This window comes from Gorilla gorilla, chromosome 18, assembly GCF_029281585.2.
Source record: "Gorilla gorilla gorilla isolate KB3781 chromosome 18, NHGRI_mGorGor1-v2.1_pri, whole genome shotgun sequence".
In the NCBI taxonomy this organism is placed as follows: domain Eukaryota; kingdom Metazoa; phylum Chordata; class Mammalia; order Primates; family Hominidae; genus Gorilla; species Gorilla gorilla.
The window spans coordinates 97,881,926-97,904,792 of NC_073242.2; the positions used below are offsets into that span (position 1 = coordinate 97,881,926).

A 22,867-nucleotide genomic window follows, 5' to 3' on the forward strand; every position below is an offset into this window, starting at 1 on the left:
GGTGGGTGGAATTGGCCCCATTTAACTGGATAGGAAACCTCGGCTTGTCACTTTGTAACTATCTAAGGTCACCCAGCTAATAAATTGTGGTGTCACATTTTGAACACAGGTGTGACCCCCTAAGTATGAGGCACTGACCATTTGGAAATCAGGGTGGGAAAGGGAAAAATATTTGGAGTCTTCTGGCCCCAGCCAAATTAGAGGAAGATTGGAAATAGTTAACTTCTGACCCAAGGGCTTTGAATTCCTGTTCCCTCCACAGGCCCCTGCTAATCGCCGGGAGGGTGGGGGGTGGCAGGCACTTCTGCCCAGGACTTCTGGCCTCCCTTTTAAGATATGGGGGAGCAAGGAAGGTTCAGATACCAGGTCTGAGAGCACTCAAACTGACAGCCCTCTGCAGAGAACTGTCACCCCACCCCCACCTGCCTCCAGCAGCAAAGACCTCCCACCTCTTGCTCTGGGTAGAAGAGCTTGACAGACCCTTCCCCACTCACTCCTCCTCCTCCAGCCAAATCTGGGCATCCTCGGGGCTCTGGGTTACCTAGGGCATCAGAGGTCTGCAAATTCCTCCAGCTGACAGAATTCCCTCCAGGCTGCAGCTGCCTCTGTCTGCTGGACTTAAGAGTGTTGGGGACCTGCTGCTTGGGCAGTGAACCAGAATGCCTCACCTGGGGAAAGAAAGCCAAACGGGCTCGGTGTGATGGCTGACACCTGTAATCCCAGCGCCTTGGGAGGCCTAGGCGGGTGGATCACCTGAGCTCAGGAGTTTGAGACCAGCCTGGCCAACATGGCGAAACCCTGTCTCTACTAAAAATATAAAAATTAGCCAGGCATGGTGGCGTGTGCCTGTAATCCCAGCTACTCGGGAGGCTGAGGTAGAAGAATTGCTTGAACCTGGGAGGCAGAGGTTGCAGTGAGCCGAGATCGCACCACTGCACTCCAGCCTGGGCGACAGAGCAAGACTCTGTCTCAAAAAGCCAAACGTCTTCCTTTCTCCCTCGACCCCATCTTTGAACTCAGGACTCTGGCTCTGTGGCTGTCTAACATCTGAGGAGAGGGCTCAGAGCCAAGGCCACAGAGCTAGGAGGTGGGAGGGCTGGTGGGCTGCCTCCCTTCGTGAGAGCCTCTCCAGGTGCTACTGAACCCCAAGAGGAAAGATCTGTTTTTCCCTAGGACTCTGAGGCATCTTAGGGCTAAATGGGGAGATGGGGAATGGGGAGGTATAATCCCAGGCCCTCTTCTTCTCCTTCAATCTCAGTAGCCCCCCTTTTGTTCAAGACCACTTTAAAGTTGGAAGTTACCTATTAGCAAGAGAGCTTGACAACCTGTGTTGTACGCTAGGAGAAGTAGAAGGTATTTTTGCTTGAGTTCTTACTCTAGGGTCTCACATTCGCTTTAGGAAGTCGTTGATCCCCAGGAATTAACTGTGCCTAAGAGTGCATGCGCATCTTTCTAAGAAGTCTCCTCCTCCAAATTTGGGGACCACAGGTATTCCCCAGATCTCCCAGTCTTTTTCTTTCTTTTTCTTTTTTTTTTTTTTTAGAGACAGGGTCTCACTATGTTGCCCAGGCTGGTCTTGAACTCCTGGCCTCAAGTGATCCACCCGCCTCAGCCCCCCAAAGTTGGGATTTCCTGTGTGAGCCATCATTCCTGGCCCCCAGTCATTTTATAGAGAAGCTAGAACTACTGTTTAGAGAAATGATTTGCACTTGGGTCCATTTGGAAATTCTTCAGACTCTCGTTAAACCCAGCAGTGGGGAGAGACCTGATGGTATATATCCCAGCACAGGCAAGGGAAAAATGGATTCTAAGCTGTTTCTCATCCCAAATGATGTGGCCTGAGGTGAGTTACTGAGTCCAGGCTCCTCAGCCTTGAGGCCCTAACTTCCCTGTGCGTGCGTGGGAAATGGCCCTGGAGCTATGAGAGGGCGGCTGGCTGGACTGCTCACTGGCCAGTGAGAGGGCCCAGGTGGAGGGTTCGGCTGCTCTCCTGGGTGTCTTGCTGAAGGCTGCCTGCCTTCTGAGCGGCCTTTGCACAGCATGCCCCATCTTGTCGTAACTTCAGGCAGGGGAGAAACAGCAACTTGTGAGCTCTCCCCACACAAGCCAGGACAGGACACCAGGCCCACACACTGCCTTCTCCCTGTAGAGTCGCTTCATCCACGCTTCCCACCGTACTTCGAGACCTGCTCTTCTCTTGTCTTTTATGGTCTTTTTCCGCTTCCAGAAGTCTCCTGCATTCCTCAGCTGGGACTCAGCCCCACTTCAACTGGTTTATCCCTGCTTTTGGCCTCTGAGTCAGTAGTTTGCAAGCTTGGCTGGTGATCAAATTGCCTGGGGAGCTTTTTATTTTTTTATCGTCTCCTCCCCAATGTATACCATTTTATATTGTTTACATAGGGACGGTTGGTTGGTTGGGATTTCAAATTAATACATGAAAATATGTTCACTGTAAAGACACACTTTTTTCAATAAAAATATGTGGCACTTACTATGTGACAGATAAAGTTCTTAGTACTTTATATGCATCAGCTCATTTAATCCTCAAACATCCCTTGAGGGAGGTACTATTGTTGTCCCCATTTTACAGGTGAGGAGACTGAGGCCAGAGAAGTTAAGTAACTTGCCCAGGATCACACAGCTAAGTAAGTAGTAGAGCTCAGATTCAAACCTAAGCAGACTGAGCTTACACCACTGAACTCTACTGCCTGTCAATAGAAGCAAGTCAGAAATAAACACATGAAGGCTGGGGTATGGTGGCTCACAACTGTAATTCTAGCACTGTGGGAGGTTGAGGTGGGAGGATTGCTTGAACCCAGGAGTTCGAGACCAGCCTGGGCAACATGGTGAGACCCCCGTTTCTACAAAAAATACAAAAATTAGCCAGGCATGGTGGTGCATGCCTGTAGTCCCATCTACTCTACTCAGGTGGCTGGGGCAGGAGAATCGCTTGAACCTGGGAGATGGAGGTTGCAGTGAGCCAAGATCATACGACTGCACTGCACTCCAGCCTGGGCGACAGAGTGAGATGCTGTCTCAAAAAAAAAAAAAAAAAAAAAAAAAGGATCTTTTGAGCCCGGGAGGCAGAGGTTGCAGTGAGCCAAGATCACACCACTGTACTGTAGCCTGGGTAACAGAGCAAGACCCTGTCTCCAAAAAAAAAACAAAAAATAAATAAAGAGAAAAACACGTGAAATTTCTTCCCCAGTTCTACTCTCTTAAGGGCAAGCACATAGTTACTGATTTTATAGGAATCCTTGTAGACCCTTTTTTTTTTTTTTGCACAAAAAACTTATGTATGCATACAGGAATTTTAAAAACAAGAATTGGACTATATCATGCATACAAATGTTACTCTGCAACTCGCTTTTTAACTTAGAATCACAGGCATCTTTCCAGACTGTTAAATACACATCTATCTCGTTTTTAATAGCGCCGTAGTCTTTTACATGGTGAATGTACCGTGATTTATTTAGCCAGTCTTCTACTTTTATCTTTTACAGATGTGGTGGTAGGGAAGAGTTAACATCAAAATTGTAAAGTGTTTGGATTTTTAGCAATCTAACTATCAGTAATTGCCTTATTAGGAAAGACTGCTGTAGAAAGATGATCGAGTGAACGGTTCATCTTAACATCATCCAGATAAATTGAGCTTTCATGTTTAAACAATACCTTTAAGACAGACTCTGCTGTAAACTTAAGGTTACTATACCATTTAAAAATAGTTTTCATACTAACTTTTGTTTTATGACTATCTAAATAATAGTCAATAGTTTCAAAAGCATATGAATTCACCAAGAATCAAAAACTTTTAAATTGCATGACTCAGAAGTAAACTACCACATTCATTCACACTAGCATTATTTTCCCTGGGTGTTGAGAGATTGAGAATGTGTCATCAGTCAATTCAAAGTGCATTTTTTTCTCAAGTTTTTCTTTAGATTTCAAAATCTAGTTAGCAAGCATTTTGCTGAATAAAAGTTGATTTCCAGTCTTAAAGCAGACACCCATTTCTGTTCTTATTTTCCCCCCAAGAGGAGCTTATGAGTTTTTTTCTTAAACTCAAATATTGCTGCACTAAAGCCTAGGACAGGGTGGTTGCATTTATATAAAGGATGCATTCTTGAAAACCACAAATAGGCTGGGCGCTGGGGCTCATGCCTGTAATCCTAGCACTTTGGGAGGCCGAGGCCGGCAGATCACGAGGTCAGGAGATGGAGACCATCCTGGCTAACACAGTGAAACCCCGTCTCTACTAAAGAACACAAAAAATTAGCCGGGTGTAGTGGCGGTCGCCTGTAGTCCCAGCTACTTGGGAGGCTGAGGCAGGAGAATGGCGTGAACCCGGGAGGCAGAGCTTGCAGTGATCCGAGATTGTGCCACTGCACCCCAGCACTCCAGCCTGGGCAACAGAGCAAGACTCCGTCTAAAAAAAAAAAAGAAAGAAAATTACAAATAATTCATAATTCCCATGATTCAAGACTTATATTCTCATATGAATACATATGAAGTGTATCTATGGGGTGGAGGGGCCAAGGGGATGCTTACAATTCACTACTCTCCAGCTTTGAAATTATGTAACTTAAAACTTTTAATTTGGGGGATTTGCATTTCTTCAAACTTTACATAAAAAGCAAAACTAATATTTATGGCACCATTTCAAATTTCTGCAGTTGAAATTTGCATGAAATATATCTGTATTATAATGTATAGAGTGCCTGAATTGGGGTCCCAGAGCCACTGTGTCTGGGTTGAATCTGTTTGTCCACTTACTACTTGTGGAACCTTGGGGCAAGTTACTTAACCTCTGTGCCTCAGTTTTCTCATCTGTAAAATGAATATAATAATGGGGATCTCATATGGTTATGGTGAAGATTAAATGAGTTTGTGTATGAAACAGCATGTAGTGAGTACATCAATGTTAAGTGCCAGTGGCAGGAGGAATAGCAGTATTGTTATAGCTGGAATAGTTTGTATACATATTTCTTTAGACTGGATTTCTAGAAGTGAAATTGTTGGGTCACGTGACTTTCATAGTTGATTCAACAATTATTAAACACCTACTTTGTACTGGGCACAGTGCTAAATGCTGGGAGACAGTGAGAAGCAAATTCTAGCGGGGGAGATAGGCAATTAAATAATCACTAGTAACTTTTTTTGTTTATTTTGGAGATGGCGTCTTACTCTGTATCCTAGGCTGGAATTCAATGGCGGGATCTCAGCTCGCTGCAACCTCCGCCTCCCGGGTTCAAGCAATTCTCCTGCCTCAGCCTCCCAAGTAGCTGGAATTATAGGCACCTGCCAGCACACCTGGCTAATTTTTTTGTGTTTTTAGTAGAGATGGGGTTTCGCCATGTTGGCCAGGCTGGTATTGAACTCCTGACCTCAGGTGATCTGCCCGTCTCAGCCTCCCAAAGTGCTGGGATTACAGGCGTGAGCCACGGCGCCCGGCCAATCACTACTAAACATATAATCACAAGTTGTAATAAATTCTATGGAGGAAAGTTATTCAAAGCCAGAAGGGTTTTTCACAGGGGAATCTGATCTAGTTGGGGAGGGTTGAGGGAAATTTCCTTGAAAAAGTAACTTTTGAATTGGGATCTGAAAGATGTCAGGAGTTAACTGTGTAAAATCGGGATGGGAATGCAAGGAGACACTGTTCCAGACAGAGGGAGTAGTGTGTGCAAAGGCCCTGTGGTAGGGGGTTATGCTGTATTTAAGAAGAGGCTCAATGTGGCTAGAGAGAGAGATTGGCACATTAAAGAGTTTGTTTTTTAGGACATGGTGACATGCACCTTTAGTCCCACCACTTGGGGAGGCAGAGGTAGGAGGATCACTTGAGCCTAGGAGGTCTAGGCTGTAGTGCATGATGACTGCATTTGTAAACAGCCACTGCTCTCCAGCCTGGGCCATATAGTAAGACCTTGTCCCTTTAAAAAAGATATTTTTGGCTGGGTGCAGTGGCTCACGTCTGTAATCCCAGCACTTTGGGAGGCTGAAGCCAGCCTTTTTTTTTTTTTTTTTTTGGAGACGTAGTCTTGCTCTGTCGCCCAGGCTGGAGTGCAGTGGCACAATCTCACTGCAAGAAGCTCCACCTCCGGGTTCACACCATTCTCCTGCCTCAGCCTCCCGAGTAGCTGGAACTACAGGCGCCCGCCACCACACCCGGCTAATTTTTTTTGTATTTTTAGTAGAGACGGAGTTTCACTGCGTTAGCCAGGATGGTCTCGATCTCCTGACCTCGTGATCCACCTGCCTCAGCCTCCCAAAGTGCTGGGATTACAGGCGTGAGCCACCGCTCCCGGAGGCTGGTGGATTTTTTAAAGTTGTTTTTTTTTTTTTTTTTTTTTTTTTGAGACAGTCTTGCTGTGTCACCCAGGCTGGAGTGCAGTGGCGTGATCTTGGCTCACTGCACACTCCGCCTCCTGGGTTCAAGCTATTCTCCTGCTTTAGCCTCCCTAATAGCTGGGACTACAGGTGCCTGCCACCACACCCAGCTAATTTTTGTATTAGTACAGACGGAGTTTCACCATGTTGACCAGGCTGGTCTCGAACTCCTGACCTCATGGTGATCCACCTGTCTCGGCCTCCCAAAGTGCTAGGATTACAGGCATGAGCCACCGTCCCCGGCCAGATTGTTTTTTATCCCAAGAACAAAGGCATATCACTGAGTTTCAAATAGGAAAGTGACCTTTTTTTTTTTTTTTTTTTTTTTTTGCGACGGAGTCTTGCTCAGTCACCTAGGCTGGAGTGCAGTGGAACGATCTCAGCTCACTGTAACCTCCGCCTCTGCCTCCCGGGTTCATGCCATTCCCCTGCCTCAGCCTCCCGAGTAGCTGGGACTACAGATGCCCGCCACGATGCCCGGCTAACTTTTTATTTGTATTTTTAGTAGAGACGGGGTTTCACCATGTTAGCCAGGATGGTCTCAATCTCCTGACCTCGAGATCCACCCGCCTCGGCCTCCCAAAGTGCTGGGATTACAGGCGTGAGCCACCACGCCCGGCCGAAAGTGACCTTATTTCATTTTTTTCAAATGTACTATGCTGTTGCATTTTTAAGAGATTCATCTTTTTAAATGGAGATTTTTGCACTCATTTATACTAAAGATGATGTTGTATGCACTAAGGTGGTGGGGGTATAGATGGAAGGGGCCTAAGTCTTGGTGGGTGATAGTCTGGGAAGGGAAGCTCTAAGGGAGAAATGGTCGAGGAAGAAGCAGCTGCTAGCTAAACCATATGCCAGGCATTATGCTAAGTATTTTTTTTATCAGATATTTTATTTTATTTTTTATTTTATTTTATTTTATTATACTTTAAGTTTTAGGGTACATGTGCACAATGTGCAGGTTAGTTACATATGTATACATGTGCCATGCTGGTGTGCTGCACCCATTAACTCGTCATTTAGCATTAGATATATCTCCTAAAGCTATCCCTCCCCCCTCCCCCCACTATGCTAAGTATTAACTCATTCAACTGAGGTAGATATTAGCATTATTCCCATTTCATAGCTGAGGAAACAGGCCCAGAGAGGTTAGCCAACTTACCCGAAGTCAGTGTGGGCCTGGTAATTGAGCCCAGGCACTCTGGCTCCAGACTCTGGGCTGCTTCTGATGCCTGGATTCTGTTCTCAAGCTGAGTACATGATATGCTATTCCCTGGGGGAGAATGCTGGAAAAAGACCATATTTGGGTGAAGTAAAGATTGTGAATTTAAGTTTTGACATACTGATTTCAGGATATCTTGAAAGCATCCAAAAGAGATACTGAATAGACAGATATAAGTGTTGGTCAGAGGAAGGATCTGGATATTTAAATTTTTGATATGTGGTCTGAAGTGCCATCAAAAAGCCATACCAATTTACCTTCTCATGAGAAATAAATGAGAGAATCAAGAACTTTTAAAAAAAGCAACAAACTGCTTTCCCCAGATCCACTTCCAGAAGCTGACTCAGTAGAAGTGATAGGTGGGCGGTCGGCAGGGAATCTGGATTTTTTAAATTGTTTGCCAGATGATTCTGTCAGCTATGTTTGGGAATCACTGCTCTGTGACAACATTAAGGCCTCTTTGAAGAGCTAAATGTATAGAAAGGAACAAACTGGTGAGATGTGAATGAAAGAAGCATAGCATTTTATTGATATTATTATTATTATTTTGAGACAGGGTCTCTCTCTGTTGCCCAGGCTGGAGTGCATGGTGTGATCACGACTCACTGCAGCCTTGATCTCCCAGGCTCAGGTGATCCTCCCACCTCAGCCTCTCAAGTAGCTGGGACCACAGGCATGCACTATCACTCCCAGCTAATTTTGGTAGAGATGGGGTTTCGCCATGTTGCCCAGGCTGGTCTCAAACTCCTGGACTTAAGTGACCCACCCGCCTTGGCCTCCCAAAGTGCTAGAATTACAGGCATGCGCCACTGTGCCTAGCTGCATGGCATTTGGGATTTAATTTCCTATGCTTGCCTCTATGGCAGTTGATCCCATTTTTAAACTTTCTGCTTATCTTAGGATTCTGAATGGCCTTCACCTTCCTGTCCTTCTGTGTTGCTTTTTAAATCACTGCCCCTGGTTTTTAATACTTTATTGTGCTTTTTAAAGCACAACACAGCTGGACGCAGTGGCTCACGCCTGTAATCCCAGCACTTTGGGAGGCCGAGGCGGGCAGATCACGAGGTCAGGAGATTGAGACCAGCCTGGCTAACATGGTGAAACCTCATGTCTACAAAAGATACAAAAAATTAGCTGGGCGTGGTGGCACGTGCCTATAGTCCCAGCTACTCGGGAGGCTGAGGCAGGAGAATCACTTGAAACTGGGAGGTTCAAATGAGCCGAGATCATGCCGCTGCACTGCAGCCTGGGTGACAGCGTAAGCCTCTGTCTCAAAAAATAATAAATAAATATAAAGCACAACACATCATATTTGACCCTAACAAGCACCTGGGTGTGTGTGTGTGTGTGTGTGTGTGTATTCCCATTTTAGAGACTGGAAATTAAGCAGCAATAAATGGCTTACATTTATTGAGTACTTACTGTTAAACAGTTTAGAGATTATGTGATTGACCCAAGGCTGCAGAGCCAATACACAGCACTTTTACCTACCAGACCCTTAATTGTTATCACAGCTGTCTCATGTTGATCACTGGGATCTTTGTTCTGGCATGGTCCTTGAGGATGGTAGCCAGTGAGCCAGACAGCACACCTCATGCTGAGTCAGCCGCGTTCCAAACTCTCAGAGTGCCTAGTTTGGGTTTCACTCTGGGAGGGAAGACTCACCTCCTAAGGGTTATGAGGAACTTGATGAACACAGCAGAGCTTTCGTCAGCCAAAACTCCCCTGGAACTGCTTTCTCCACCCTCAATGACATGGGGTTGCCATATAATTTTTCTAGTCGGGGGAAAAACTCACATCAAATTCTGATTGAAAATCAAATACATGTTTACTGTGGAAAAACTGGAAGATAAGCAAAATGGGGGCCTACCACCCATACGGGACCTTTGTCTTTTCAAATGAATATTTGAAATCAATCGTCCATTTCCCAATCTTTCCACCTGAGTCTTTGTTGAGGGTATCTGATCTGAGACAGAGGGCCCGAGTCTGAATGATTTCACCACTCACTCTCCAGGCTTGCCTCCCCAGTATCCCAGCTTCCTCTTCTGCTTGGCTGGGTCAGAGAAGGGCTGCAAGCTGAGGCCCTCACACACCCCATCAGCCCTATCTGTGAGAAGATCCAGGTCCAGGGGGCCTGTGTGTAGATGGGCGCCATCCGCCAGGTGTAACTGCACTCCACCTGGGTTCTGTTGCCCTCCAGGAGCTGCTCTGCTTACAGCTCTGGGAAAAAAGGTCTGGACACCCAACAGGTGCACCCAGGGCTCTGGCAGGCCCTTGCAGAGCTGCCCCAAGCTTGCTAGGCAAGGGCAATGGGCCTCCCAGCATGCCCAGGGGTGGGTCCCAAGTGAATCCAGGAGCCCCAAGGCCTCTTGGGATCCCAGCATGTGCAGCCTCTTCTCCCCACCCCACTTTGCTGCCCTATGACCCCTCCCGTGGGTCTCCTCAAAACGGGTCTGGCTCACTGGCCACCATCTTGGTTTTCTTGTGCGTGGAAAATACTTGGTGACGGAGAGAGGCAGACCACAGCCTTGGTACCATGGCTCAGCCCCTCTCTCTCTTTTCTTTTTGGTACAAGAATAAAACTATAAATATTTGATATAATAATTGTCAGCCTTATGCTATAAATGGCTTTATGACCTGCTTTTTTCCCCCTCTGCAAAATACTTTTTCCTGGGTAGGTTTTCTTTTATAATATTTAAGGCTGTAGATTAGGCATTTGGATGACTGTGGCACAGCATAATTAACTGTTCTGTTGAGAGTTAGGTTGTTGAGACCTTTTTTTGCTTTTTTTCCCTATTAAGCAAGTCACGAACATCCTGGCAGGTATGGTTTTGTCACATCTGGGATGGTATCTTGGCACAATTCCTGGGTCAACGGGCTTGTTTAAGGCATTTTAATTTGCCAGAAAGGTTGTGCCAGTTAATATTCCCCCACCCCTAGCAATATATAGCAGCACCCAGTTCCCAACTGTGACACAGCACTTGTCCTTTTAATTTGTATTTCTTAGTTGTTGAACTTTTTTCTATATGTAGTTTTACTTAGGAAAAATGCCAGAATCTTTCTTCAAGTCACTTCCACCTACTTTTCCCCGGTGCCCTCTTATCCCAATCCCTTAACAGAAGGTAGTGATAGCTATAAGGACAAATTTGTTTGTTTTGTGAGCTAGGTATGTCGCTAAAGCAAGCTAGAATAGAAATTTCCTAGGCAATCTCTTCCCCCAACTCCCCAGGCTGCCTTTTGGCCACAATATGTTTAAGATGATGTTTTCCTTTTCCTCTAGTCAAAATACCCAGAGATCAGTAGGGAAATTGGTGGAGAGTGATCACTTGATGGACATTTTGTCTACAGAGAGATGGGTGGTTTTATTTTGCCAGAACATCCAGTAATGTTGGACATCAGGACCACATAGCACCTCCAGGAAGAGACAAGCTCCTGACCTTCAAGGAAGTATTCCCTTGGGAGTATGGAGGTGTCTAGGCAAATTCCAACCTAAAAGCAGGCCTGGAACATAAGAGGAATGAGTTCTCAGCCCAGCATCCATCAATTCTTATAAGTCTATTTAAAAAGCTTTCTTTTCCCAATAGCTCTAGTACCCCAGGGACCAAACTCTTCTTGCCCAAGTTTTATTAGTGGCGCCAGTTCAGGACCCGAGGCCAGGCTTGGCAGGATGATCTTTAGAGAGGAGCTTTGAACATAGGCCAGAGACTCCTGGTTTCCACTGGATGTCTTCTGTCGAGTGCAGATACATAGAGCTCTGGCTTTTTTGTTGTTAATTTCTCTTTTTATTTATTTTTACCTATAATGTGTCCTATGATATTAATTGTTAATTTCTCTAGAAGCAGCCTCCGGTTACTGATTCCCTTTTTCCCTTCCCCGACAATATTTTAGGGAATGTACATTTAGGCTCAGTGCTAAAAGCTGTCCATTTATATTGGTAGAGCAGGCACCTCTTCATCAGGTTCATTGACCTTGTAATTCAGAATCCTTGTGGGAGAAACTGAGGCTAATGCGGTCAAATGACTGTCTGAAGCCCTGGATGGGTGTGGAAGAAAGAGCTATGTTTAGGCTTTCATTTTCCAGCCTCAAATTCTGAACTATTGCCCCATGTGCTCATCATCAAGTTGCCCCAGAAAGAGTCTGATGCAAGCCCATTCATGCCCCCGTGATTTGGCCAAGATGTGTGGCCTTGTGGAACCATGCTGCAGTTAGGAACAGGAGTCAGTTTACTTCGCTGACTATTAAAAGACGGGGTAAAGGAGGGATGAGTGATGATGAGACCTGGTTTCGTATCAGTTTCATTATGAAACTAGTGATACAAGCCAGTGGTGCCAGGAAGCAACTGGGAGGAAATTGTAATGATCTGCCCCAGGGCTTACCATTTACTCTGTCTTGACTCATAGCTTGCAGAGAAGACTACTCATGTTCCTACATGTGCCTAGCAAGTTTCCCTAGAAAGCCCAGCTTTTTCATGAAATCTCCATTTTCTGCTTCCTCTGGTAAACCACAGAGGACCCCTACAAAACAGCCCTCTCCAAATGCAGACTGAGCCAGTTCCCTATTGTGCCCTCTGGTCCCATGTGTCACCATCTTTGATCAGCTTCATCCGTTGAGTAAAGCATACAGCTGTAGCTAACTTCTTCCCACTTTGAGAGAGAATTTTTCGATGGTATACATAGAAAGAGGCCAGGATGTGGATGTCAGAAGCCTAGGTTAATTGTAAGTAGTCTAAGGTACCTTTTTATTGAGAGCTTACCTTACTTATTCTGGGCCAGGCACAGTATTCAGTGCTGTTTGAACACTATCCCATTTAATCTTCCTAATAACCTGATGAGGTAGGTATTGTTTCATTTTCCAGATGAGGAAACTGAGCTTCTATATAATCATACAATTTGCCCAATCATGTGATAGATAAGTGACACTATAGGGATTGGAATCCAAGTCTTCTGGACTCCAAATTTCGTATTCTTCATTATTTCCCTGCCTTCAGGATTTGAAACCTGATCTTGCTGCTTCCTGGGGCAGTTCAACCCCTGGCAGCCTCTTGTTTCCTGAGTTGTCAGATTGGGAGAAGTAATACCACGTTGCAGGTTATTTTGTGAGGATTTGGGTAGGAAAACACTTAGCTGGGTATCCTGAGCAGAGTGGGTGTTTGAAGCTTATTCCTATCAGTCCGGACCATTGCCCCTTGGTTGTGCTCTGTACCCAACTCAAAGCAGTTTAGAGCTGATGGGGTCAGCCCCTCAGATGTATCTGGAATCTGCACCCTGAGTGGGAGGCACATACACCTATAATACATGACCGTTGGCTTCCCCTTGATTGTTGACACTGTCCCTTCTACGAATAGATGCACAGCCCAGATACTGTGCTACAAATATGTGGAACCATGTAACAGTGGAAATATGCCAGAAGACAGGGTAGTAGAGTGAGTTGTACACTCTAGTGGGAAGCAGATTTTGCAGACAGCGGGAAGAGGATTTCTAGCTCCTGGTGGGGTGGGGGGCGTGGGCAGTAGCAGCTCTCAGAGTTTTGGGGATTAAGTCTTCTGAGTAGTAGGGGAGTCAATCCATTAGCCTCCTGCTGGGTTACCTGGTAGGAGAGGATTGGAGTCATTGAGTCTCTCCTTAAAGGAAATAATTGACAGAGTTGTCTGGTTAGCCCTTTACTGGCTAAAGATCTTCCCTTAGGAAGAGGGCTGTTTTAGGATTGAGAAAAGTGGCCAGGCACAGTGGCTCATGCCTGTAATCCCAGCACCCTGGGAGGCCAAGGTGGGAGGGTCACTTGTGCCCAGGAGTTCTAGACCAGCCTGGGAAACATAGCAAGACCCTGTATCTACCAAAAAAAAAAAAAGTGACCTTTAGTCACTCACTTTGGGAGGCCAAGGTGGGTGGATCACTTGAGTTTGAGACCAGCCTGACCAACATAGTGAAACCCTGTCTCTACTAAAAATACAAAAAATTAGCCGGGCCTGGTGGCGGGCGCCTGTAGTCCCAGCTACTTGGGAGGCTGAGGCAGGAGAATGACGTGAACCTAGAAGGCGGAGCTTGCAGTGAGCTGAGATCGCGCCACTGCACTCCAGCCCGGGCGACAGAGCAAGACTCCGTTTCAAAAAGAAAAAAAAGAACGTCATTAGTACTTAAGTAGTTCTTGAATGAATGCTGCATTGACGAACCTGGCTTTAGAACCTGACCACCCTGGGTTCTCATTCTAATTCCAAGCTGTTCGACCTTTGGCTAGTCATCTCACCGCCACCACCCCTCACCCCCAGCCCTAGTTTCCTCATGTGGTAAATGGTGGGTAATGGTCTGTAAGGTTCTGGGGGTCTATACATTCCCGGTTGGGGTTTATTTTTCTTGAAATGGTTTTGCTCTGTCTCCAGCTGGGGTGCAGTGGCAAGAGCATGGATCCCTGTAACCTCGACCTCCTGGGCTCAAGGTATCTTCCCACCTCAGTTACCTAAGCAGCTGGGACTACATCGTGGTTTGGAGTTTCAACTTGTACGTTACTCATGATGGTTCTGTGAAGTGTAATATCCATCTTCCAAATGAGAAAGCATAAATACCTAATAAGTTAATTCAAGTTCTACATCAGCAGTGCTATTTCCAATTAATGGATTCTTGAGGGACTTTCACATGGGTGTTCAGCCCAGCTTTAAATAATACTGAATCAGCCTGGCACAGTGGCTCATGCCTGTAATCCCAGCACTTTGGAAGACCAAAGCGGGTGGATCGCTTGAGGCCAGGAGTTCGAGACCAGCCTGGGCAACATGGTGAAACCCTGTCTCTACTAAGAATACAAAAATTAGCTGGGCGTGGTGGTGCACGCCTGTAGTCCCAGCTACTCAAGAGGCTGAGGCAAGAGAATCGCTTGATCCCGGGAGGTGGAGGTTGCAGTAAGCTGAGATTGCACCACTGCACTCCAGCCTGAGTAACAGAGCGAGACTGTGTCTCAAAAAAAAAAAAAAAAAAAAAGTAGTACATAAATATTATCTATTAATAGTAATTTAGAAGGGGAGGGATTTTAGATTGATGTACTTTTTTTTTTTAAGAGACAGGGTCTAGCTGTATTGGCCAGGCTGGACTCAAACTCCTGGGCTCAAGCAGTCTGCCCACCTCAGCCTCCCAAGTAGCTGGTACTACAGGTGCCTGCCACCATGCCCAGCTGAGATTTGATGCCCACTTGCTAGGTTTGCCATAACAAAGTGCCAGGTACTGGGGTGGCTTAAATAACAGAAATTTATTTTCTTATAGTTCTGGCTTGTAGATGGACAACTTCTCCCTGTGGCTTCACATGGTCTCTTCCCTCTGTAACTACCTGTGTCCAAACCAAACTTCTTCCTCTTCTGAAGATACCAGTCATGCTGGATTAGGGCCTAGCCTAATGAGTTCATTTTACCTTTTCTTTTTTTTTTTTGAGATGGATCTTGCTCTGTTGTCCAGGCTGGAGTGAGGTGGTGCGATCTCGGCTTACTGCAACCTCTGTCTCCTGGGTTCAAGCGATTCTCCTGCCTCAGCCTCCCAGATAGCTGGGACTACAGGCACAGGCCACCATGCCCGGCTAATTTCTGTATTTTTAGTAGAGACGGGATTTTACTATGTTGGCCAGGCTGATCTCAAACTCCTGACCTCAGGTGATCCGCCCATCTCGCCCTCCGAAAGTGCTGGGATTACAGGCGTGAGATACCATGCCTGGCTGACTTCATTTTACCTTAATTACCTCTTTAAGGTCCCTGTCTTCACATTTAATGGCCATTTTAGGTACCAGTGGTTAGGACTTCAACATGAGAATTTTGGAGGGACACAACTCGTGTTAAGGGAAAACTTGGACCTGCAGAAAAATTGAGAAAATAAGTTGCTAACAGGTAGTCATGGCCAAATGGTTATTGCAGTGAACTTGAAAATAAGTTTCTGATGACCTTCATCATTGGGAAAGGTCATTTCATTTCAGTCATTTTTCTGTGCATAGTTACATGTATTACATAGTAGTTCTGCATTCTTATTTTGTTTTACTATCATAGTATAAGAACTTCCCTATATAAAGTGTTATATTGCATAGCTGGATAAATAACCTATGGAGTAAGTGCCCCCATAGATTATTTAACTTTTGCCCTATATTGAAGATGATTTAACCTTTGCCACATTATCGTTCCTGGTCCTTCTAGCACTAAGGCAAAGCAGGGTTCCTCAGAAGATGAGTCTACAAAGCTGTGTGCTGGCAATAAAGGGCAGGGCCACCTGGGGATCGTGTGGCCCCTGGGACCCTCTGAAACTGAATCAGGCCCAGATCTCCTTTCCCCTTCCTCCCACTGGCCAAGCACGTCACAGCCCAGCACTCCTCGGCGGGGATGTCGTCAAGGAGGCAGGGCTGGTTCCTAAGCAATCTTCTCTTTCTTGTGATCACATTCCAGCCTTCCCACAGAGGATCCTTCTGTGTGTGGTAAGCTTTTGGGCTCTGAGGCAGCTCTTTAGGGTCCTCAAGCCCCTCTGTCCTCTCCCATTCACTGAGTCCACTGCCTAAAAGATGGCCAGTGTCTTAACTTCCTTTGCCTGGATGAGTTTTGCCTGGTTTTGAACTTCCTGTTAGTGGAAACTTGCATATGTCCTCTCATATCTGGCTTCTACTACTCAACCTTATGTTTGTTAAATTTCCCATGTAGTTGCCTGTCCTTGTGCTTCATTCACTTCGTTATGTGAATATACCCAGTGTTTCTAGCCATTCTCCCTCATTGTTTGGGCCGATTCTGGCTTAGCTATTATGAATAGTGCTGTTATGAACATTATAATACATAGGTTTTGGCAAATGTATTTTTGTTGGGTCTGTACATCACAGTGGACTTTCTGGGTCTTAGGGAATTAATATATCAATATGTACTGCCAAATTGTTTACCAAAGTGATTGTCTTCCCATATCAGACTTTTGTTTGTGTGTGTGTTAAAATAGGCATAACATAAAATGTACCATTTCAACCATTTTTAAGTAAATAATTCAGTAGCACTAAGCACATCCACAGTTTGTGCAACATCGCCATTATCTATCTCCTGAACTTTTTCATCATCCCCAACAGAAACTCTGTACTCATTAGGCATTAGGTAGTAGTTCCCCTCCCCTCTCTCTCTCTCTAGCCCCTGGTCAATTCTTTTTTTTTTTTCTTAGAGAAAAGGGTCTTGCTGGAGTACAGTGGTGCAGTCATGGCTCACTGCAGCTTCAAACTCATGGGCTCAAATGATCCTCCCACTTCAGCCTCCCAAGTTGCTGGAACAGGTGCATACCACCATGCCCAGATGATTTTCAAAAAATTCGTGTAGAGGCCGGGTGCAGTGGCTCACTCCTGTAATCCCAGCACTTTGGGAGGCCAGGTGGGTGGATCGCTTGAGGCCAGGAGTTCGAGACCAGCCTGGCCAACATGGTGAAACCCCATCTCTACTAAAAATACTAAAATTAGCTGGGCATGGTGGTGCACACCTGTAGGCCCAGCTACTCGGGAGGCTGAGGCATGAGAATTGCTTGAACCTAGGAGGTGGAGGTTGCGGTGAGCCACTGTACCATAGCCTGGGCAAGAGAGTGAGACTCCATCTCAAAAAAAAAAAGATTCATCTCTTGATGGACACTTGAGTTGTTTCTACCTTTTGACTATTATGAATAACACTGCTGTAAAAATGAATGCATAAGTATCTGTTTGAATCCTTTTGGTTCTTTCAGGTGTATATCTAGGCATTGAATTGCTAGGTCATATGGTAATTCTACATTTAACACGTTGAAGAACTGCCAAACTGTTTTCCACAGTGGCTGCATCATTTCACATTCCCACCAGCAGTGTACGACGATTCCAATTTCCCTCTATCCTTGCCAACACTTGTTGTTTTCTTTTTTTTCTTTTATAGCCATCCTAGTGCATGTGAAGTGGTATCTCATTGTGATTTTGATTTGCATTTCCCTACTAACTAATGATATTGAGCATCTTTTCATGTGCTTATTGGCCATTGTATATCTTCTCTGGAGAAAGGTTTTTTCAAGTCCTTTGCCTGTTTTTTTAAAATTGGGTTTTGTTGTTGTTGAGTTTTATGAATTCTTTACATATTCTGGATATTAATCCTTTAGAATTCTTCTTTTTCGGCCAGACGTGGTGGCTCGTATCTGAAATCCCAGTGCTTTGGGAAGCCAAGGCAAGAGAAGTGCTTGAGCCCAGGAGTTCGAGACCAGCTGGGGCAACAAAGTGAGGCCCCATCTCTACAAAAAATTAAGGAAAATTAGCCGGGTATGGTGGCATGCGTCTGTGGTCCCAGCCACACAGGAGGCTGAGGCAGGAGAACCCCTTGAGCCTGGGAGGTTGAGGCTGTAGTGAGTTATGATTGCACTGCTGCATTCCAGCCTAAGTGACAGAGTGAGACCCTGTCTCAAAAAAAAGAATTCTACTTTTTTATATTGTGCTCTTATATACTATGTGAATACTTTGTCATGTCCATATTACTTTTATTATTTTAAAAACCTCATCTGGGCCGGATGCAGTGGCTCACGCCTGTAATCCCAGCATTCTGGGAGGCCGAGGCGGTCAGATCACAAGGTCAGGAGTTCGAGACCAGCCTGGTCAATATGGTGAAACCCCATCTCTACTAAAAATACAAAAATTAGCCAGGCATGGTGGTACGTGCCTATAGTCTCAGCTAGTCGGGAGGCTGAGGCAGAAGAATCACTTGAACCTGGGAGGTGGAGGTTGCAGTGAGCCGAGATCATGCTACTGCACTCCAGCCTGGGTGACAGAGTGAGACTCTTGTTTCCAAAAAATAAAAAAAGTAAAAATTGAAAGAAAAAAAAAACCCTCATCTGTTATCCTTTCTTATTTTAAGGAAAGATATTTTTAAACCAAAATAATAATAATCTGAAACTAAAAGACAGCCTTTCTGAAAGGACAGTTTGTGCCCTCGCCTGACATATCTATGGACAGGCGTGGGGCCGTCCTTGTGGTCTTTGTTATGTTGCAGCCTAGCAAAAATGGGAGCACTGGGCAGAGCATGGTGCTGACAGGACCCAGGGTATAGCCCCTGGCAGATTCCCTGATTTCTTGCGTTGGCCATAAGGAAGAGTAGGTAACAACATTGGTTGTGAATATTCTCTAGTGTGCGCCTTGGAGTCGGATAGACCTGGCTTCTGAACCTCAGTTTTCTAATCTTTGGAAAGGCGGCTGGGTGCGGTGGCTCATGCCTGTAATCCCAGCACTTTGGGAGACCGAGGCGGGTGGATCACAAGGTCAGGAGTTCAAGACCAGCCTGGCCAACATGGTGAAACCCAATCTCTACTAAAAAACAAAAATTAGCTGGGCATAGTGGTGCACACCTGTAACCCCAGCTACTCAGGAGGTTGAGGTGGGAGAATCACTTGAACCCAGGAGGTGGAGGTTGCTTTGAGCTGAGATTGTGCCACTACACTCCAGCCTGGTGACAGAGCAAGACTCTGTCTCGAAGAAAAAAAAAAAGAAAAGAAAAAAAAGTGGGGGATAATACCTACCTTGGTATCATAGTTATAAGGATGAAATTCACCTCCAGCTGGTGAATGGTGGTTACTAACTCGGAGTGCTTGTTTAAAGAGTAGCCAAGCATTGGGGATTCAGAAGGAGCGAAATGAACTGAAACAACCAAAGGTTGTCTAAGTGATCCCGTGGGCATATATATTGTGTGTAAATAGACTCTCACAGCCTTCAGAAAATCTTCTGCCTCTAGCTATGACCTTAGTCAACCCCATGTTACATGAGGCCACCTGGGGCTAATGTCCCTGAATGTCTATGATCTTGGTCCTCTGGGACCAAGAACAAAGAAGAGTTTGACCCACAAACTGACCACCAGGCGATCTTCCCTCTCAAAACCAAACTTGGAAGCCTCCTCTGAAACTTGTATTAGTCACACTCCTGGTCAGAGAAAGTAAGCCAAGTCCCCCTTCTGCAGCTACTTAGCAGTCCTGGATCCAGTCAGAGGACTCTTGTCAGTCTTGTTTTCCTGGGGCAACTTCCAGAATGCTCCTGCCTTCCTAATGCTCTTTCTTCCCCTTCCCCACAGTATTCATGGGCTGCCCTGGGCAAGAGCCAGCTCTGTTTAGCACTGATAATGATGACTTCACTGTGCGGAATGGCGGGACAGTCCAGGTAAAACACCATGTCCACCTGCAGGACAAAAGAAAGATGTTCTCTGTGCATGCCCAGATTGCTGGCCAGGAGCCCTTGGTTGCTGTGGCCATTGTGAGCCAAGCCAGCCCTTCAGAGGAGGTAGTGTTAGTCCTCAGCTGTCCACATCTTGGGTGTGAGCACTGATCTAAGGGGGGTAGTGCTTGCAGCTACCCAACGGTGGTGCCTAAGGTCAGGCCAGTGGAGCCAAGAGCTGCCTTGTAAGTAATCACCCACTGTACTGAGTCCCTCGGATTCCCTCTCCCACCTTCCTTTACTTCCTTCCCTTATCATCCATGTTAACCCCCACTGAAGGCAGCTCTAAACGCAGGCCTGCCAATCCCATGAGCCTCCAGGAAGATACACCTGGGGTGCTTGGCCACACTTCGTTTTAATTTTTGAATAGCTAATATAGCCACATGGTTCAAAAATAAAAAATAATAATAAGTTATACAATAAATAATCTCCCTTTGTTTGCCTCCATTTGCCCAAAGCCCCCTTCACCCCTTCACGCAGTTAACCACTGGTCCCAGTTTCTTTCCTTCCAGAGTTTATATATAGTCTATACTTATATGTGTTACATATTTATTTATATTATACATGTTTTTACATGTTACCTATTTCGTATATATACATATATAAAAACAGATTCCTTTCCTTATGCAAAAGCTAGGATGCTGTTCACATGTCTGCACCTTTCTTTTTCTACTTAACAGTGTATCAGCACAGCACAATGTCTACCCTCTTTCCACAGATAGCCACTATTAGTTTTTTTCTGTATTCTCCCTGACTTCATCCATGTACAAGAAAATATGACTATATGGTCTTATTTCCTACCCTTTTACACAAAAGGTGGAACAGTACCTGGCACATATTAAGCACAACGTGTTTGTTAAATAAAATGCTAAACTCTATTAAGCTGCCCTATACCTTAATCTTTCCATTTGACAGCATAAGTCAAAAATCGGGCCGAATGCGGTGGCTCACACGTGTAATCCCAGCACTTTGGGAGGCCGAGGCGGGTGGATTGCTTGAGGTCAGGAGTTCGAGACCAGATATGGTGAAACTCTGTCTCTACTAAAAATACAAAAATTAGCTGGGCGTGGTGGCAGATGCCTGTAATCCCAGCTACTCAGGAGGCTGAGGCAGGAGAATCACTTGAACCCGGGAGGCAGAGGTTGCAGTGAGCCGAGATCGTGCCACTGCACTCCAGCCTGGGTGGCAGAGCGAGACTCCGTCTCAAAAAAAGGAAAAGAAAGAAAAAAAGATCTTTCCCTTTTGGCACATAGAGAGCATACTCATTCTTATTTTTAGAGCTGCATAGTATTCCACTAGATGGATGTGCTGTAGTATATTTCACTGGTCCTCCTGTATAAGTAAACACCGAGTTTCCCTTGCAATAGGCTCATCTAGGTCTCCTCACCCTTAACTTTTTTTTTTTTTTAATTTAACTTAGGGTCTTGCTATCTTGCCCAGGCTGCTCTGGAACTCCTGGGCTCAAGTGACCCTCCCAAAGTACTGGGATTATAGGCGTGAGCTACCATGCCCAGCCACCCTTAACTCTTATAGGTGAGAGGATGTTGAGCATGTTCCAGCTATTTGCACATCTGGGTTAAGGAGTTTCTCTCCTTGCAGGAAAGAAGGTCACTGAAGGAAAGGAATCCATTGAAGATCTTCCCATCCAAACGCATCTTACGAAGACACAAGAGAGATTGGGTGGTTGCTCCAATATCTGTCCCTGAAAATGGCAAGGGTCCCTTCCCCCAGAGACTGAATCAGGTACGACTGTGCCTTCTCCTGGGAAGCACTGGTGGCCCCAGGGACCCCCATCCAAAGACCTGCATGAGATTTCTTGCTACTGAATGTGGGGGCTGAGACAGAAAAACCTCTCCTGTTCAGTGAGCAGATTCTCCTATGGCAGTGCTCCTCTTCACAGAGGACTCTTTGTCACAGTCATGGGATATTTGTTACTTTGTCAGCTGCCATTTTCTTTTCCCTCCAGCTCAAGTCTAATAAAGATAGAGACACCAAGATTTTCTACAGCATCACGGGGCCGGGGGCAGACAGCCCGCCTGAGGGTGTCTTCGCTGTAGAGAAGGAGACAGGCTGGTTGTTGTTGAATAAGCCACTGGACCGGGAGGAGATTGCCAAGTATGAGGCAAGTAGCCTTTAGTGTCTACTGTAAATGTCCCCTCAGAAGTGGGGTCCTAGGCCTGGTGAGGTGGGTGGCACCGGGCTGACCCCAGAGCTGTGTACTCCACAGCTCTTTGGCCACGCTGTGTCAGAGAATGGTGCCTCAGTGGAGGACCCCATGAACATCTCCATCATCGTGACCGACCAGAATGACCACAAGCCCAAGTTTACCCAGGACACCTTCCGAGGGAGTGTCTTAGAGGGAGTCCTACCAGGTAAGAGGACTGGGAAGGGGACTGCTACAGGGCTGGGCCCACACCCTTAAATGCTAAAAGATCCCACCATACCTGATTTCCTTGGCTGTGTATCACATTACTTGGGATCGTCTTAAAAATCCAGATTTCCCCCCCTTCCATCCCAAGGTTCCTGAATAAGAATGATCCTAGAGCAGAGCTCTGGAATCTGTATATTTGAAATTTTCCCTAAAGCTTCAGATGATCAGCCAAGCTTGGGAACCACTAGCTTTGGAGCTTCAAAGACCTAGATTTGAATCTTGGCTTTGCCCTCTTTACCGGCTGTGATCCTGGGCATATTCTTGACCTCTGAGCCTCACTTCTTACATCTAAAAATGGGAATAATATCAACTTTGAAGAGTGGTGAAGATTAGAAATACCATGTGCAGACTGTTACGTAATACAGAGCGCCTAATGCGAAGCTCTTGAGTGCATGGCAGCCACAGGGAATGCAGCAAAGACTGGAGGTGTTAGAACATGGCTGATGGAGGCCGGGCGCGGTGGCTCACGCCTGGAACCCTAGAACTTCAGGAGGCCTACGCAGGCACATCACTTGAGATCAGGAGTTTAAGACCAGCTGGGCCAACATGGTGAAATCCTATCTCTACTAAAAATATTAAAAAATTAGCCGGGCATGGTGGCAGGCACCTGTAATCCCAGCCACTCAGGAGGCTGAGGCAGGAGA

General features: G+C 45.8%; 1 protein-coding gene across 3 annotated transcripts in view; it reads left to right on the forward strand.

Moving 5' to 3' along the window:
• The window catches only part of CDH3 (cadherin 3), a 54,168-nt gene that overhangs the window by 11,908 nt on the left and 19,393 nt on the right, over window positions 1-22,867 (forward strand). For all 3 annotated transcript variants that reach the window (XM_004057869.5, XM_055366264.2, XM_055366265.2), the window contains exons 3-6: window positions 19,653-19,738; window positions 21,392-21,535; window positions 21,759-21,914; window positions 22,020-22,164. In XM_004057869.5, coding sequence (XP_004057917.4) covers window positions 19,653-19,738; window positions 21,392-21,535; window positions 21,759-21,914; window positions 22,020-22,164 — 531 coding nt within the window. The remainder of the gene's footprint in view (window positions 1-19,652; window positions 19,739-21,391; window positions 21,536-21,758; window positions 21,915-22,019; window positions 22,165-22,867) is intronic.